Below are 19,228 nucleotides of genomic sequence, written 5' to 3' on the forward strand. Positions count from 1 at the left end.
AGACCGGTGTTAAATGGTCCCAGGGGCCACTCCCAGTCACCAGTCTGGCAGCTACAAGATGACCGCAACGCTTATTCTCAAGTGTTCTGTTTTCCTATAAAGATTAAGGGTTGGCCATCGAACACACAAACTGTCAGTGCAATGTGAACAGGAGTATGAAGAAACTGGAACTGATTGCTAACTTTCTAATTGCAGTGCGTTCTGTTCCTGTTACAAAGCCTGCTGTCATAAGCACTGCTGCACCAACTACTAGCCGTAGTACTTCAGCTGCAGCAGCAAGACCAACAGTGCAGACTACAGCGTCAAGGGCAACAGTGCTGACTACTACACCCACAACAACGCCCAAGACCACCACAAGGGCGACAACGCCCAAGACCACCACAAGGGCGACAACACCCAAGACCACCACAAGGGCGACAACGCCCAAGACCACCACAAGGGCGACAACGCCCAAGACCACCACAAGGGCAACAACGCCCAAGACCACCAAGACCACAACAGTACCAAATGCAACCAGTACCACTGTCTTAACAACTGTGCCCTGTGGGTGGGCTGAACTTCCTTGCCTAAATGGGCAGGGGTGTGTGCCCTATGAATATGTCTGTGATGGAGAAGAGGACTGTATGGATGGGTCCGATGAAGACTTCTGTTCCCTCATTTGTGGTGAACCAGGTACTAAGTTCTTCCATGCTGTGCGTGAATAGCTTAATACTCCATCCAGCACATGGTGAAATTTAATAATGGAGGGATCATCTCCTATCCCATCGAGACAAAGGACCTAGCAGGACAAATGTGGCTGATTGGGCTAAGGTCAAACTTTTGCAGGCCTATGGAGTTGCCTAAATTATTAAAGATTTGGCTCTTGTTAGACATGCTGACTAGGGGGGAAGGAAGGGAGCAAGGGCAGAATTTGAGGGCCTTCCCCAGCCCTCTCACTGCCTGCCAAAAGCCTTCGGGCCTCCTTTCCAAAGCCCAGTGTTGTTGACCTGGCTTTGGGAAGGCATCAGATGTTGCTGAGAGCCGCCAAAAAAGGCCTCGTGATAGACCACCTTACTCTATCATTTTGTCAACTTTTTTTTAAATCTAGGAAGTATGCGCTTGCTTTCTCCAGTCCCACAGAAAGGCCTGGCTATTGAACTTAACGTGTTCTTGTCTCTTTCTTTCTAAAAGGAAGCTTCCAGTGTCGAAGTGGAAACAAATGCATTCGCGAGAGGTTCCTTTGCGATGGGATTCCACATTGTCCCGATGGCTCGGATGAAGCCAGCTGCTGGGTGCCAACTCCAGAGTGTGCCTTGCGCTGCGATAACAACATGCGCTGTGTGCCTGAGAGTTGGTTATGCGATGGGAGCCCTGACTGCAGCGATAGCGCCGATGAACAGGGCTGCGGTGAGCAAATACCCAGTTGGCAGAGCAGTGCCCAAATGGGTACATTCTGCTTCCAAATTGCCAGCTTTCTACAAAAGTTCCTGACTATTAGCTTGGGTAAAGCATAGCATAAGACACATGCCCTGAGCTAACACTGCCACTTGCTGTGTCTTATCAGGCTGCCTTTGGGAAAGTATCTTAACCTTGTCCTGGAACCTGCAGGGTGGCATTGCCCCTTGCAACAAAAGCTTTGGTGGCACTGTCTGAACTTGCTAGAAACTTTTTAATTCAAATGATGCTTAACTCTTGAACCAGGAGCCAATGGCTTTGCACTACTGACTGCTTTGGATAATGGGGTGATGAATTCAGAATGGGCTGGAGGGCTAGGGCTTGAACCCAGTAGATGTCCTGAGGCTGTAGCATCTCTTCATCCCAAAAGCCCATTCTGCATTTGCATGCGCAGTTACAGCTGTTGGTGCAGCAGCCAATTTGCAACCAAGGACAGCACTTTCCTGTTCCTGGTTGTGTGAAATATCAGGATGTTCCATTCATAAACATGCAGTCGGCATCAAACCTGAACCCATATGTAGCCTCATGGCTTATTTGCCAAAGGGATATGTAAATGTCTGCATCTCCTGGAGCTATGACAGTCGAAGGACTAATTCATATGATAGCGGGTCATTATATCTTCACACAATTTAAACTGCTGAATCATATGTCAATTCTTACAGGGTTTGTGGACCCAGATGCATTTCTGTGTAGCTTGTGTTAAATATATTTTACAGTGGTACCTCGCAAGACGAAAAACGCGCAAGACGAAAGAGTTTTCCATTTTTTGAGTCATTCCGCAAGACGAATTTCCCTATGGGCTTGCTTCGCAAGACGAAACGTCTTGCGAGTTCTTGCGAGTTTGTTTCCTTTTTCTTAAAGCCGCTAAGCCGTTAATAGCCGCTAAGCCGTTAATAGCCGCTAAGCTGCTAATAGCCGTGCTTCGCAAGACGAAAAAACCGCAAGACGAAGAGACTCGCGGAACGGATTAATTTCGTCTTGCGAGGCACCACTGTACATTGATCCTTGTGGGGAGAATGCATTCAACTGTTCATGAATCCTATATGAGTGAAATCTCTTGGGTGCTTTCTAGAAACAATAAACACTGCTGTCTGTCTCTGCAGTTCATGCAAAGTGCACTGAACAGGAATTCCAATGCAGAAGTGGCCAGTGTGTGTCGTACTCCCTGCACTGCGATGGAGACCGTGACTGTAAGGATGGCTCAGATGAAGTAGGCTGCCCAGTAGCCCCAAAACTACATTTCTGCCATTCGGATGAAGTCAATTGCCCTAAAAGTGGAGAGTGCATCCTCAAGGAATGGCTCTGTGATGGCGATAAGGACTGCAAAGATGAATCTGATGAACAGGTTTGTGTGTGTAAACTGGCAACGAATGCAGAGTGCCATCAAATCGGCTATTTATAAAGATCTGATCAGTTACAAACATATATTAAGGGCAGGAGACAGCTATTCTGTTTCTTTTAAAGCAGTAACAATTACATGCAAGCATGCACATGTGTTTTCTACAGGACCTGGCTAGTCCAAAAGTTACAGTATTTGTGATGGGCATGGACAACAAAGAGGTTGCTTTTTAAGCAAGCACAAATTCATAGCAGCCATTGAGTGATCCAAACTCCACTTCTAGGTTGTGTAGTTATCCCTGCAGCACAAGAAAACTGCAAAGAAGAAATTGTGTGTGTGTGTGTGTGTGTGTGTGTGTGTGTGTGTGTGTGTGTATTCCCTTTTGCTTGAATGCCTTCTCCTTGCAGGACTGCAGTTTGCCAGAGTACAAGTGCGGTGACAACCAGTGGCAATGCAGAAGTTCCGAGTGCATCCCAGACCTATGGTACTGCGATGGGCAGGCAGACTGCAGAGACAGGAGTGACGAGACTTCCTGTAAGTACTCTTCGCGTTTCCCTTGCAAGAGCTTTTGCGGGTGCTTAAAGTCTTTACTGTCGAGTAGCTCTCCCCTTTGGATTTATGTGGCACTCCCATTCAAGAGCCACAAGAAAAATATATTGTCTTTAAAAGTCTTAGCTGGTGAAATTACTTGTGCTGTTCAGCAGCAGAGGAATCACATTATGTAAAGGAGAAATCAAAACAAGTGTGGAGGGGGAAATCCTCAAGTGAACACCTTGAGGCTAGTCTAGAATAGCAGAAGGTAGAGTGGATTGACAGCCTAAAGCTTCTCCACTTTTTGGAGAACGGCAACACCCAGCGCTAGGTCTAGAGTGGATCAGAACTTCTAATACAAGAGTGAGGAACTGTTGGCTCTCCAGTTGTTGCTGAACTACAACCCCCGTCAGCCCAAAACAAACATGGCCCAGGACGATAGCCTTTATAGTACAACATTTGGTTCCCCAAACCTGCTCTGATAGGCATCCCTGCAAGCTTGTTAATGAGCCTGCAGTAATTTCATCAGCAATGCAAGTGCAATAGTCTTCGCTGCCACCCATTTCGCTCTTAAGAACATGAGCAGGATTTGACCCTGCTGTGCGGTATTCCCTTAGCAGATGAGCAAAATGAAAGCCAAAGTACATGCAATAGCAGCAGACCTTAAAAAAATAAATGCACATCTGCCCCAGTGGGGTTGGAGGTGCAATTTTAAAGGGGTGGGGGAGTGCTGCTGAATCCTCACCACCCTCTCCCCTGCAGTTCCTTCCTTTATCACCAGACTCACGAGCAACTGGAAAACCAAACTCTGCAACTCTCAGTTGCATGCCCTCCTTCTTCAGTGCCTTTAAAATCCACTGGTAAAAAGGCATGCAGGTTTTACTGCTGTAACAGCCTGGCCCCTTAAGGGTTCTGAAGACCCACTTATTTCTGCTCTATGTTTTAATGCTGGTACAGTCTTTGAGTTTTTTCTTGCTGTTACACAGGCAAGCCGAGGAAGTGCCTGGGCTATGAATTCCAGTGTGGTGAAACCTGCATTAATTACACTCTGGTGTGCAATGGGAGACCAGACTGTCAGGGTGGGACCGATGAAGGCAGGAATTGTGCTCTTTCATGCCGGCGGTCGTGCTCCCAGATCTGCTACAAGTCTCCTAGTGGGCCTGTAAGTTTGCTTCTTCTTGGATGTTGACTATACTACCACTTTGGGCTTGTGGGAGATTAGCAGCCAAACCTAACCAATGCATATTCTTGCCAGTTAGCATGAGAAGGGGCTACGTCCACAGAGTTGTGTTGTTGTTGTTGTTGTTTAGTCGTGTCCGACTCTTCGTGACCTCATGGACTAGAGCACACCAGGCCCTCCTGTCTTCCACTGCCTCCCACAGTTTGGTCAAACTCATGCTGGTAGCTTCGAGAACACTGTCCAACCATCTTGTCCTCTGTCATCCCCTTCTCCTTGTGCCCTCATTCTTTCCCAACATCAGGGTCTTTTCCAGGGAGTCTTCTCTTCTCATGAGGTGGCCAAAGTGCCAGCCAAAGCTTCAGGATCTGTCCTTCCAGTGAGCACTCAGGGCTGATTTCCTTCAGAATGGATAGGTTTGATCTTCTTGCAGTCCATGGGACTCTCAAGAGTCTCCTCCAGCACCATAATTCAAAAGCATCAATTCTTCGGCAATCAGCCTTCTTTATGGTCCAGCTCTCACTTCCATACATCACTACTGGGAAAACCATAGCTTTAACTATACGGACCTTTGTTGGCAAGGTGATGTCTCTGCTTTTTAAGATGCTCAGAGTTGTATTGCTGCTTGGCAAATGCACAGGCCATAGAAATACAATTGGTAGACAGGGCACTGTATGATTTCATTTACCCTCGTATCCTAGAGAGGGAGGAGCATATAGCACCGTATTTTTCGCTCTATAAGACGCACCAGACCACAAAACGCACTTAGTTTTTGGAGGAGGAAAACAAGAAAAAACATATTCTGAATCTCAGAAGCCAGAACAGCAAGAGGGATCGCTGCGCGGTGAAAGGAGCAATCCCTCTTGCTGTTCTGGCTTCTGGGATAGCTGTGCAGCCTGCATTCGCTCCATAAGACGCACACACATTTCCCCTTACTTTTTAGGAGGGAAAAAGTGAGTCTTACAGAGCAAAAAATTCGGTACTTCTTATTCCCCCCTCTCTCTCTTCCTTTGCCCGGCGTTAGATGCAGCTATGCCTCCATTTGCTCCACCTTTAGGCACTTGCCTGAAGCTGTTTATATGCATAGTTTTTACTGCTGCAATTGCTGTGAACCAATGCAAGAATATAAGTAAGTAAATTATATTTTTGGACCCAAGCTGTCACTTTCTCCTTCATTAAGCGATGTACAAAAGGGCGAGCCACCTTGCTTCAGAGCTCCTTTTAATTTTGCTGCCAAGGATGGGGTTTTGAAACCCTGTTCAGCTCACACACATTGGGAGTCTGGAGGGTTGATTTGCAATTCATACATCCTCCCCTGCCCATTAGAACCCATTCCACAGGGCTCCGCATTGAGTGACTTCTAAACTGACCGCTGCTTCTGCCAGGACGAATCTTGCTAAGGCTCTTTCCATGAAAGAAATGGAACACAGAAAGCAACCAATCTGTCTTGAGCAGCAACGATCATTTCACTTTTCTCCAGCAGCAACTTTTCATACATGAGCGTTCCAGCATAAAAGCTCTGAACGAAGATGATAAAAGCGACCCCCTTGCCTGCAACATGAAGACCCAAGTTTCTTTTAACGTAACCTTCTCCTTACAGAAATGTGCTTGCTACGAAGGATTCCGGCTAAGGAGCGACAGGCGCTCCTGCAAAGATATCAATGAATGTAAAGAGCTGTCGGAGGAGAAATGTAGCCAGACTTGCGTCAACACAGAGGGAAGCTATTTGTGCACTTGCCACCCTGGCTACTTGCTGGAACCAGATGGTCACACCTGCAAAGTAGTTGGTAAGTAAAGGGACCCCTGACCATTAGGTCCAGTCGTGGCCGACTCTGGGGTTTCGGCGCTCATCTTGCTTTATTGGCCAAGGGAGCCAGCGTACAGCTTCCGGGTCATGTGGCCAGCATAACTAAGCCGCTTCTGGCGAACCAGAGCAGCGCATGGAAATGCCATTTACCTTCCCGCCAGAGCGGTACCTACTTATCTACTTGCACTTTGACGTGCTTTCGTACTGCTAGGTTGGCAGGAGCTGGGACCGAGCAACGGGAGCTCACCCCGTCGCGGGGATTCAAACCGCCAACCTTCTGATCGGCAAGTCCTAGGCTCTGTGGTTTAACCCACAGTGCCACCCGCGTCCCTAAAGTAGTTGGTAAGGCCCTGTAAATGTGGAGCTTGCCTCTTCTGGTAGGCATATGTCTGTGTGGTTGAGTGGCTTGAGCTGAGCTTGCCTGAAGTGGAATAAAAGAATTTGGCTTCAGGCACATGCACCCACAGACTTGGGGCTAGGAAGCTGTAGAAACTAAGCCTCTGTATTGTCCTGCACGGTGCTGGAAAAGTGATGGGAGCTTGCTGAGCAGCTCTAATAGAGTTGTTAGTTGGGCAAGGACTCCCGACTTAGCACCTAGAATTCTGCTGCTTCGAAAAGCAGCATTGCTTTGCAAAGACTGAAGCTGCAAACAATTGAAAAGAAAGCTGGCATGACTTGCCATCTATTACTTTTCACCCAAATACAAATTTGGGGAGTAATGTTAAGTGCAGCAGTAACTTAAAAAAAACTGCAATGTGTAACCACTTCTCTTTCCTGCAGGCTCTGAGCCGAAGTTGCTTGTTGCAGTTCAGTTCAATTTGATCCTATATGGATTAAGGAGCATGAAAGAAGATGTTATATTGACCATTGAGAAGGACTTTATTATCTTTTCTATCGACTATGACTTGGCAGAACAGAAAATCTTCTGGATGGACCTCAATGCAGAAAGTATTAAGTGGATGAACATGAGAAACAAGGAAAGGGGGACTCTAGTTAAAGGTGGGTCTTTTGGTTTAGGTTCGGGCATCTGACTTGGGAGCAAACTACTTACTTTGAACTTTGCTGAAAGTCTCTGATGAAACTTCGTACTTGTTGAATGTAAAATACAATGGCACCTTGGGTTAAGTACTTAATTCGTTCCGGAGGTCCGTTCTTAACCTGAAACTGTTCTTAACCTGAAGCACCATGTTAGCTAATGGGCCCCCCTGCTGCCGCCGCGCCGCCGGAGCACGATTTCTGTTCTCATCCTGAAGCAAAGTTCTTAACCTGAAGCACTATTTCTGGGTTAGCGGAGTCTGTAACCTGAAGTGTATGTAACCTGAAGCGTATATAACCCGAGGTACCACTGTAATAATAATCTGAATCTGGAACAAATCCCCTGCTCCAGAAGAAGCTTCCTGGACTAATTAAAGAGCAACCACTTGCCCAGGCCACCAGTATTTGCAAGGTGGTTTGGAGCACAAATGAAAATTGTGCAATCCATGAAATGCTGCAGAAAGTCATTGCAGGTAGCTACACCTGTCTTTTCTAACAGCCTAGGTGATTTTAACACAGCAAGTTTGGCACCTGCTAGAGTAAATACAGGCAATGACCGATTTGCATGGGGAGTTACGTTCCTGCATGTCGGTGGAGTGCACTCATTTTATTCCACCCCCCCCCCCATGACTCCAGGAATCAAATCGGATTGCATAGCAGTAGACTGGGTAGGAAGAAATCTTTACTGGACAGATGGGATGGCAGGACAGATCTTGGCTACACAGCTAAATGGCAAATGGAGAGGAACTCCTGAGCACACTGTGGTTGTGGATTACCTGGATCAGCCTCGGTCACTCGCACTCCACCCATTGGATGGGTAAGACTTTCAGAGTCCCTGTATTTTATGAACATTGCTTCCAAGAGGGTTGGGCCTCTAAGTGGAATACAGTGGTACCTTGGTTCTCAAACTTAATCCGTTCCAGAAGTCCGTTCCAAAACCAAGGCGCACTTTCCCATCGAAAGTAATGCAAAACTGATTAATCCGTTCCAGACTTTTAAAAACAACCCCTAAAACAGCAGTTTATCATGAATTTTACTATCTAACGAGACTGTTGATCCACAAAATGAAAGCAAAAATCAATGTACTGTACTATAAATAAGACAGTATTGTAGATGATAAAAATTATTTTTTTTTTCTTAACTGCACTGACGATAGTCCTTGTTTGGATGGGGGGCTTTTATCCATTTTTGCAGTCACACAATCAATCAGTAGCTGAACTGGGTCCACACAGTCACAAAAACAAATTAACCCGAAAAACCTCAAAAACACAAAATAAATCGCAAAAACAAAAGCACCAAACTCAATTCATTCTGGAAATCCGTTTGACTTCTGAAATGTTCAAAAACCAAGGTGCAGCTTCTGATTGGTGCAGGCGCCCCGGAAACAATAGCCGACACTCACTTCGGACGTCTGGCTTCCAAAAAACGTTTGAAAACCGGAACATTTACTTCCAGGTTTTCGGCGTTTGGGAACCAAGGTGTTTGAATACCAAGGCGTTTGGGAACCAAGGTAGCATGTAGTCTGCTGCATGTGCCAGATACAGGCCGCCGAAAAGCCACACATGCCATTCTAATTACTGTGAGCAGCGTTGCTGGCCTGCCATTCTAGTCTTGGCTCTTGATCTTGGCTTCTTTTCAAGGCTAGCCTAAGCTTTAAAATAAAAAAAGAGCAAAGGTGGACGTTGTATCGCTGTGCCTGCCCACCACATACAAAAACTTTTCAAATAGGCTTGGCAAGCTTGACCAATCAAAACATAAAAAAAAGATTGCCACAAAATGGGACTGATGGCAACTCCTTATTGGGGATGATCCATGCATATAAGCCGTGCGGGTTAAAAAGAAAGAGTCTGAACTGGAACTCTAAACTGCACGGAAGACCAGCTTTTCATCCTTGTGTGCTAGGGGTCAACTCATGTGCAAAGGACAATGCACACTTACCATTTGCAGAATTTTTGATCTGAGCTCCTGCTCTGGTCATAGGGATTCATGACCTGGCTGAAAGTAGGCTTTGGCTACGATAAGAGATGTGTGATTCTCAAAAGGGGATAAATGGGAAAATGGCAATTGAAATCTGCAGACTAAAATGGAATTTAGGCTTGCGAACCTTTTCTTTCCGACAAGCATTGTATCGGTAGTGTGTGAAAACTGAAGTCCATTCAGTTTCTCTGCCCTGCAAAAGTATCACCTTCTCTTCCTTAGGTTAATGTATTGGTCTGCAATAGGGGATGACTCCAAAATAGAGCAAGCTGGTATGGATGGAAGCAGCAGATCGGTACTGCTTGATGGGCTTGGCTGGCCCACCAGCATAACCCTTGACCTCTTGAGCTGGAAAATCTTCTGGTCTGATGACAAGTTTCACTATATTGGGTCGGCCTACTTGGATGGCAGTGGTATGAAGGTACTGCATACCTTATAAGCATTCCTGGTGTGTGGATGGAGTGATTGCCAAATGTGTTATTGCATGCGAAAATGCTTTTTTATAATATTCATGTGATCTCTCTCTCTCTCTCTCTCTCTCTCTCTCTCTCTCACACACACACACACACACACACGTGTGTGTGTGTGTGTGTGTGTGTGTGTGTGTGTGTAAAGTAAAGGTAAAGGGACCCCTGACCATTAGGTCCAGTCGTGACCGACTCTGGGGTTGCGGTGCTCATCTCTCTTTATTGGCCGAGGGAGCCAGCGTACAGCTTCCAGGTCACGTGGCCAGCATGACTAAGCCGCTTCTGGTGAACCAGAGCAGTGCATGGAAACGCTGTTTGCCTTCCCGCCAGAGAGTACCTATTTATCTACTTGCACTTTGACGTGATTTTGAACTGCTAGGTTGGCAGGAGCAGGGACCGAGCAATGGGAGCTCACCCCGTCCCGGGGATTCGAACTGCCGACCTTCTGATCGGTAAGCCCTAGGCTCTGTGGTTTAACCCACAGCACCATCCGCGTCCCATATATCACTCAAGATATCCCTCAAGTAATTAATGAACAAAAGAAGAAAAGGCACAATAACCTGGGAACTTCCTCTCTGCCCAGAACATTGGAGGCTATACACCACACCCCCTCAACAGTATTTATAGGAACTCAAACACTGAGATCCTGCTCTGTTCTAGTAACAAGAAGCCGAAAGCACCAGCCTGAAGATGACGAGTGAGACCTCGTCGAAACGTCGCCTAGACACCCCAACTCTTACACGGGAAGATACCCGAAGACACCAAAACCTGCATTCCTGTACCCGTGAAAATCTACGAAAGCATATATATATATATATATATATATATATATATATATATATATATATATATATATTGCGACCCCAAAGTAGATATACTGCTTTAAAATCCACTTTCTTTGTTCTTGACTCAAGTTCATTTACGATATCAGTAAAGAAAAACCATCCTTTTATCTGACTCCACTATTCTTTCAAACTTCCAGCCTGAAATTTAACTGCCACTTTGTTCTGGGTTAGTTATATGTATGCATATAACCTGTTGTGATAAATTTCATTGATTCAGCTGTATATAATTATACTGTATATTGATGTATTTTCATTTTGTGTAAGATTTACCTTTGTTTTTTATTTTACTCACGCGTATTTAGAGATTTAGTTCTTACGTTACTTAAATGTGGTACTTTAGAAGTGTTGGTAGTACAGTTGACGTAACCCACTTTATAGATTTCTTGAAATATAAAGCAGTACGTAAGTTAAATTTATATCAAATAAATGCCTGCTTCCAGCTGTGGACGAAGCTCAGGTAAGCTTATATATTCAAGAGCTGAGGCTTCTTTTTTCCTTTGAAAGTGGGAACTGCTCCTGCTTTCAGTGTAACAATCCATCGTTGCTCTCAGTAAATCTTGATAGAATTCTATATGGATACAGAATCTTGCATTTGACCCAGAAGTGACAAAGACAAAAGTTGGGGGAACAATGCTCATTTAAAAACTTCCAAATCTTTGTTGAACATAAGATCTAGGTCAAACTGGGATAAGTATCCTGACATCAACACTTCATTTCCCCTCTGCTAGGTGTTTGAGCTGACTGAAATTCATAGTCCCTTTGCAGTGGCTGTCTTTGAGGATTACGTTTATTGGTCTGAGCTGAAAACAAGGACAGTACAGAGACTACACAAAAGGACTGGAAAGAATAGATCCGTCCTTATCAAGCGTCATGGGCAACCATATGGACTTAAGGTACTGCCTTTAACTCTTTGTAGGGACCAGTCGGTTGAGCCAAGAGTGTATCTCCTTGCCAAGCATTGAAGAATAACTGAAACTGGGTTCTGCTGGGACTTTGTTGGCATAGCATCCCTCTGAGCAAAACTCTCATGCTATCATATTAAGCAAGTAAAACAGCTTTGCTGCAAGGCCGGCTGGGAGAATGGAAAACACGGTTAGGAACAAGGTATAGGCCAAATGCCGCTATTCTTGTGAGTATAGCTGCTGCACTAATTAGTGTTAACTCATTTTGGGAAGTCCCATGTGTGAGTGTGGTTCAGACTGCCAACCATCAGTAAAAGCTGCATCAAACTTGCCTGCTGAAGTGAATCACACTTGTGTAAAGAAGCTGTAAGCATTCCACTTAGCTTGGCAAAGCCCTTACAGTCTATTGGAAATAATAATAATAATGCGGGCCTGAAGGATGCAGTTAAGAGTTATTCAGTAGCTGGGGATCAACGCAAGCTCTTCTGCTTCAAAAATGCAGAGTAAAGGTAAAGGGACCCCTGACCATTAGGTCCAGTCATGGCCGACTCTGGGGTTGCGGCACTCATCTCGCTTTATTGGCCGAGGGAGCCGGCATACAGCTTCCGGGTCATGTGGCCAGCATGACTAAGCTGCTTCTGGCGAACCAGAGCAGCGCACGGAAACACCGTTTACCTTCCCACCGGAGTGGTACCTATTTATCTACTTGCACTTTGACGTGCTTTTGAACTGCTAGGTTGGCAGGAGCAGGGACCGAGCAACGGGAGCTCACCCCGTCGCGGGGATTCGAACCGCCAACCTTCTGATCAGCAAGCCCTAGGCTCTGTGGTTTAGACTAAATCCAGACTGCCAGGGAAACTGACCTGTTACACACTTGGTTCATGGGCCTCATCCTTTGTCAAATGGAGAATGGAAGGTACCTTTTCCCCCACTTCATGACAACTGCCACAAACTTGAGATTAAATGGGAAATGCTTTTCCTTTCCCCAACTCACCCACACAATGCAGACTGGCTTTACTGCAGATTTCTCCCAGCACAGTGTATGTTGCAGTGCATGGTCTTGATTCAGGCTACAGACAGAGATGCCCTGGAAACACCAATCTCGGTCAAGGCTTTTAACATCTGGGGAAATTGGCTTGCAGATCCTGCATGAAGTTCTTCAGCCGGGAGCCCCCAACCCGTGTGCGGGAAATGGCTGTTCCCACTTGTGCCTGTTGAACCCAGACAAAAGAGGGAGCTGCCGCTGCCCAGCTGGACTTGTGCTTTCAAACGATGAAAAGACCTGCGTTCCTCTGAAGGAGACGGCGTTCATGTTTCTGGTTGCACAAGCCTCTGTTACTCAGGTATTGCTGCAAATGACCTCTTGCATAATAAAGGGAATTTAGTTTTCCAGTCCAAGGGGTCCTTTCCCCCTTTGTGGTAAGTTGGAAAAGGAAAGGATTTGTTTCCCTGCTGGGTAAACATGGACTAGATTGAGCTCTTACAGGGCTGCTCGACAAAAAACGTTGTGTATCTCATCTCCCTTTCCATGAGCTGCATTTTAGCGTGACCTCAAAATTTTGGATCCCCTCTCGACTGATACCAAAGTGTTAGCTTTGTGATGTTCTGTAACACGAACTCCAGAGGCTTCACGTTGCTTTCGCTGAAGCCAGGAGAGCAAGAGGGGTCGGCGCGCACTGATCCCTCTTGCTCTCCTGACTTCGCTGGAGAGGCGCTGCGCAGCTTTCGCTCTCTGCACAGCGCTCCTTCAGTGAAGTGGGAGGAGAAATGGAAGGGGCTCAGTTTCTCCTGCTGCTTCGCTGAAGGGGCGCTGCGCAGAGAGGGAGAGAATATTTTTTTCCTAGTTCTCCTCTAAAACTATGTGCGTCTTATGATCGGGTGCGTCTTATAGAGCGAAAAATACGGTATGTTTAAGCAGAGAGCCTGCCCACTAATTCACCGCAACACAGGGGAGTGCACTGACAACCTTTCATCGTATGGTCAGTGACTCCCCTCAATACAACCCCTTTAACAGGGGACCCTGGGACCCCCACCAGGAGTTGGGTGGGGGGTTAAAGGCATGGCAAGCATAGCTCCCCACCCCAGACTGTGGCCCCAGTCTTACCTTCTCAGAGGATGAAGTCCTGAAGCTCTGGAGCCGACTGAGAGCTCCCAGGTAGGCTCCACCCCCTTTTATGCTTAAAGATTGGAGCCTACCCTCACCTGGTCCGCACTTGGGAGGTGGTCCAGGAGAGCTTTGCCGGGTGTCACGTAGGATTGGGGGTGCTGCACGCTGGCATGCAAAGGGTGCCCTCCGTTTGATGTGGAGAGCAGTCATTATGCAATAGTTTTCTGCTGTTTGGTGCAGCGGAAATGCTCAAACTGCCGTTAAGTCAGCCTCTAGGCAGAGATATTTCCCAGTTTTAATGCATTTACTGTGCTGCTTTTTAGGGGGGCAATTTCAAAACATGGGGTTTGTGCTCTGAAACGGTGCAAAACAACTGTGAGAATTTGGCACTGCTTGGAGCCAGTCAGACAAGGTGGGATCTTGAGTGCATTTCACTTCAGCGGCATTAACTAGGAACCCAATTTTTAGTATCAGTTCCTCATTTTGGGAGCAGGGTTTGCAGTGCAGAAAGGTTTGAAACGGTTGCAAAATTTGGCACCGGTTTGGAGTGAATCACACAATGTTGGCTTGTTGGGGGTGGGAATACCTTTGTCTCCTGGTTGGAGTATCAATTACTCAGTTTGGGGGGTGGCACAAAAATAGCACAAAACTTTGGCACCAGTTTGGAGGGGATCCAAAACTTCAGGGTCGCACGTTACTGAAGCTCTTTCCCTGCAGCAATCGCCGTTGTGAAATGTCCATTGTCTTTTCTCTCGCAAGTGAGGAAGACCGTGATGCCTCAGTCAGACCCCTTTTACACTTTTACCAAACACATCAATGGAGAGCTTCCACTTCACTGTGTTGCAGGGACACAGTTGTTTTAGACTTGTGTGAAGGCTCATCTTTGCCAGTTGTGGCAAAAAGGCCAGCACAGTGGTACCTCAGGTTATAGACTATTCAAGTTACAGACTCTGCTAACCCAGAAATAGTACCTCGGGTTAAGAACTTTACTTCAGGATGAGAACAGAAATCGTGCTCCAGCAGCGCGGCGGCAGCAGGAGGCCCCATTAGCTAAAGTGGTACCTCAGGTTAAGAACAGACCTTCAGAACAAATTAAGTTCTTAACCCGAGGTACCACTGTAGATTTAGGTCATATGAGAAGGGTATCCTTGGCAGAATTTCTCCGCTGAAGCTTCAAATGGAACACCCTCTTGTTGCCTCCCAAAACCATATAAATGTCTCTCATGCTGTCCTAAAATCCTAGGTCTACGTAAAGAAACTGCGCTCCGTTTCGGGGCAGCTGCCCCCTGTCCACAGCACCCTCCCCATGACAAGCGTCAACCACTTGGCAGCAGTAGACTACTCTGTACGTGACAATGCACTTTACTTCTCGGAGTCTGAAGGTGGCGTCATAAAGGTCCTAGCTATGAAGGACGCCGGGAGAGTTGCACTGAAGGAAGTCCTGCCGGTCAAGGGGACCGTGATCTCACTAGCTCTTGACTGGTTGAGTGGCAACATCTACTGGATTGACAGCAAGCACCCATCAATCCAAGTAGCAACTTCAGATGGGAGATACACACTTGTTCTGATCAGCGATGGGCTGTCCCATCCAACTTCTGTAGTTCTGCATCCCCCAACTGTGGCTATGTGCTTTGTCGACTCTGGTAACGAACACAGCGCCCTTGGTCCCGTAATAGAATGTTCTTCCATGGATGGGAGCAAGAGGAACGTTCTCTGGGCAACATCACAGACTCCAGTGGGTTTAACAATAGTAGATTATGGCACCCAGGTCTACTGGGCTGACCAAGGTAAGTAGTCTAACATCCACAATGGTATAATTATTTGGGCACAGCTAGCCTCCATAGGGGCATGTTGAAAGGCTTGGCCAGCCTCCTGGACTGGCTGAACCACTAGCTAACTTTTAAAATAACCCATCTTGGGATCTGGAAATGGATCCTTTGTTAACTTTATTGCATTTATTTTTATTTACTATAATGGGCTGGCTTTCAAATCCAGTTCGGATATGGTGTCAGTGTTTAAGCCGTATCTGTATCCTGCAGAGAAGCAAAAGTCCAAGATAGGCATGGCCAGCAAGATCTAATCCAGGGGTCTGCAACCCGCGGCTCCGGAGCCGCATGTGGCTCTTTTACATCTTTGCTGCGGCTCCGGGGCAGATACTAGCGAGGGGAGGAGGCGCATTGTGCGCCCCGACACTCCTCACTGTGGCGCGCGCTGTACTGGCTGTGATGTCGCATGGGGGCGGTGCGTGCGTTAGTCACGCACCGTCCCGACGTCACCTTCCCGCCCGCTGTCAGATCGTGGCTCCGGAGATATATTTGTTTTAAATGTCGCAATGGTTTTGCGGCTCCCAGTTGTTGTTTTTTCTTCGGAAACGGGTCCAAGTGGCTCTTTTTGTCTTAAAGGTTGCAGACCCCTGATCTAATCAATGTAACAAGTGTTGGCGACTTCCTGCTAGGAATGCCTTCAAGACGAGATATTTCAAGATCATGCAAAGTTTAGAGAATGGAAGTCAGAGAGTGAGATGCTTCTCTGCAGACGCCAGTCCTTAATGTAATGTGGGTTGAAGCTCAATGATATTTTTGCTCCCAAGAAACAACAGGAGGTAGTTCCCACGCATATTCCTCTTACACAGCTCAGCCTCTAACTTCCTTTCTTCCAGCAAAAGGCACTGTGGAAAGCATTCGGATGGATGGCACTCAGCACAGGCTCATTCGTTCTGGGCTGCGTGGCCTTACACTCTTCACTGCCGGGGAGGGGATAATGGTCTGGACAACAACGGCACGCAATGGTAAGCAGGCTCCAACAAATGCAGAACTCCAGCAAAACATTAAATAAAGTGTGAGTCGATGCAGGGACGTAGCATGGGTTGCTGGTCTCCGGGGTGGGGCAAGTGTTGTGCCCCTCTGGTGGACTGCGCAATGGTCAGTCCCTTTGCTGGCCAGCGTCTAATCAAGGGAATCTCTCCTTGCGAACTAGTCCCAACCAGGGAGCAGAGATAAGGCAGACAAAACGTGAAGCTGAGGGCACCACCGTGTCCCCTCATGCTACCTATCATTGCAGCAAGGCACCCTGAGCAATGCTCGTGGCTCCAGCAGTGCTTTCCTACCTTCCTCTTCCTCCCTCCCTCTTGGCCAGCCCAGTGGTGGGGCACACGGAGGTAATTTCGCTGGCCACAAGGAGGAGGAGGTACTGCCGGTGCCCCAGCCCCAAAGGCTAGGCCTGGGCACAGCTTGTCTCGCCACAGCTACAGCCTCAATGAGGGTGCCTGTCATGGGGGGTGCCTGGTTGTGTCCCCTCAGAAATGTGCGCCCAGAGCCACGGCCCCCTGTCCCCCCATTCTTACGCCACTGGGTAGATGTGGCAGATGGTAGCACATGGCGATGCTTGATCACCCTCCTGGACTTGAGAAGTCCATGGCATGCCAACAAAATTAAGTGGGGCAGATGCCAAGGAACTGATCCTAGCTAGAAGTCTTAAATGATCAGCATTCTAGGGGGTTCAGATGAGTGTTTAGCGTTATTCCTAAGCTTATGGGACACATTCAGCTGGTATTCTTTGGGAGCCTTGATGCAGTGCACTGTGCACGAAGATAACTTACCTAATTAGCTCAGAAATAAACAGATTCTAGCTAGTTGAGAATTGGGGTGGGAAATTCTAATGCCATATAGTTTCACACCAACCCACCCCCACCCCCCAGTAAAGCCCCAGGTTACTGTAAGGAATGTGTCTCCAATTTTTCCCTCTTATTTCATGCCTTAATAGGTGCAACGAAGGTGTGGCACAGCAGACTGGATGATTCGGAAAACTGGTGGTTTAAAGAAGAGCAGAAACTTGTGGATATAAAGATCTACAGCAAACTCAACCAACAAGGTAAAACATTTTTAAAGTTTTAAAGGGGTGACCAGGGTCTCTTCTGAGCAGTTACTTGGTCAACCGGGGCTATAACTCAAAATGGTGGCTTCTTAACCTAACACAAAAATAGGGGCACCAGTTCTTCCTTACTTGAATCTGTCAAGCTGCTTGCCTTCTGGAAGAACTCCCGATATCTTTAAGGCTTGCTCTAGATTGCTTAAACTGGGGACCAGGTAACAGAAGGGTTCAACACAGGTTTATTTTAGAAAAACTAACCTATAAACCTACACAGGGACAAATAGAAGACGCCTTCACCCCGGTTTGGTTCCCATTTATCACATACATAGCCCAACAAGACAACATCAAGAATCCCCTGAGAGCATATGACTCAATCTGGCTAACCTGATTCAAAAATACACACTCACACCCTGCTCACACACAAAAACAGTTCTCACTACAGCCAACCAAACACAACCAACCACACCCTAAGCCACTTGCAACCTCTCTCACCACCAAGAAAATACAACAAGTGAATAGTAAGAGAACCCATACAAGTAACGCTAACGCCCCACCACTAAGTAGAATAATAGAAGCATAACCAGCCCACCCCACCCCATCCACCACTCCCCCCTCTTCCCCCCTTTTTCCCTCCTCCTCCTCCTCCTTCTTTCTAACTTGTTTAAACCAATTCATAAACCAAGAACTCATACATTGACCACTAATAATGAAACATATGTTGCAGATATTTTCCCACATTTGTTATGCTATTTTTGTGATATACATATGACATGAGAAAACTTGGTATACTCTTATTTGTATAAAATTATTCTTGTTTATAACCCCCCCCCCAAAAAAAACCACCAACCACGGGTTTATTGCACCAGCAACCAAGCTGACAGGAGGGTGCTTCCTTTTAACACACGACATTTTGCAGAGTAGCAGGGAAGCCAAAGCGGTTAAAAATCTTTCTCTTGCTACTTCTAGGTCACAATGGCTGTTCGGAAAAGAATGGTGGATGCAGCCACATTTGCTTGCCAATTCCGCAAGGGAGACGTTGCAGGTGCATCGCCGGGTACGTTCTAGAGCATGGTACTAGATGCACCGAACCACTATGCTCGGAGCCGCTCCAAGCCTGCAAGGATAACAGCAAATGTATTGCAAAAGAGCAAGTTTGTGATGGCAGCATTGATTGCTCTGATGGATCAGACGAGAGAGACTGTGAGTAACCCAGTTGAGAAACTGCATGTGTTGTGTTGTGTTGTGTTGTTGTGTTGTGAGTAAATGGATCCTTGGAGAATTCTCCTTTGCTAAATGGCCCTCAAAAATGCCTGAACTCCTAATGGTTGGACAGCTAGATTCATTAAGATCTAGCTGCTGCCTTACCGGAAAATCATAGAACCCAACAACTACAGCTTTAAATGTAATGAAATACTGTTCTTTCCTAGTAAGGTAAAGGTAAAGGACCCCTGGACAGTTAGGTCCGGTCAAAGGCAACTATGGGGTGTGGCGCTCATCTCGCTTCAGGCCGAGGGAGCCGGTGTTTGTCCACAGACACCTTTCTGGGTCCTGTGGCCAGCTGTGGTCTAAACCACTGAGCCTCTTGGGCTTGCTGGTCGGAAGGTCGGCAGTTCGAATCTGCACAACAGGGGTGAGCTCCTCTTGCTTTGCTAGTACAGAAAAGTTGCACCATAGCCCATGAGGCTATCCAAGGCACAATTATAGCTAACATAAGGTAAAGGTAAAGGGACCCCTGAC

At 46.8% G+C, this 19,228-nt stretch overlaps 1 protein-coding gene across 1 annotated transcript in view; it reads left to right on the forward strand.

Annotated features, from left to right (window-relative positions):
* LOC308576573 (low-density lipoprotein receptor-related protein 2-like) overlaps positions 1-19,228 on the forward strand; it is a 46,748-nt gene that overhangs the window by 24,847 nt on the left and 2,673 nt on the right. The window contains exons 16-30 of the mRNA XM_081176000.1: positions 196-672; positions 1,171-1,386; positions 2,538-2,779; positions 3,181-3,307; positions 4,291-4,466; positions 6,082-6,268; positions 7,069-7,287; positions 7,960-8,140; positions 9,523-9,721; positions 11,341-11,505; positions 12,657-12,857; positions 14,865-15,408; positions 16,281-16,409; positions 17,384-17,491; positions 18,458-18,691. Of these exons, the coding sequence (XP_081032126.1) occupies positions 196-672; positions 1,171-1,386; positions 2,538-2,779; positions 3,181-3,307; positions 4,291-4,466; positions 6,082-6,268; positions 7,069-7,287; positions 7,960-8,140; positions 9,523-9,721; positions 11,341-11,505; positions 12,657-12,857; positions 14,865-15,408; positions 16,281-16,409; positions 17,384-17,491; positions 18,458-18,691 (3,405 nt within the window). The remainder of the gene's footprint in view (positions 1-195; positions 673-1,170; positions 1,387-2,537; positions 2,780-3,180; positions 3,308-4,290; positions 4,467-6,081; positions 6,269-7,068; positions 7,288-7,959; positions 8,141-9,522; positions 9,722-11,340; positions 11,506-12,656; positions 12,858-14,864; positions 15,409-16,280; positions 16,410-17,383; positions 17,492-18,457; positions 18,692-19,228) is intronic.

Source organism: Podarcis bocagei (genome assembly GCF_964188305.1).
Source record: "Podarcis bocagei genome assembly, chromosome: 17".
In the NCBI taxonomy this organism is placed as follows: Eukaryota; Metazoa; Chordata; class Lepidosauria; order Squamata; family Lacertidae; genus Podarcis; species Podarcis bocagei.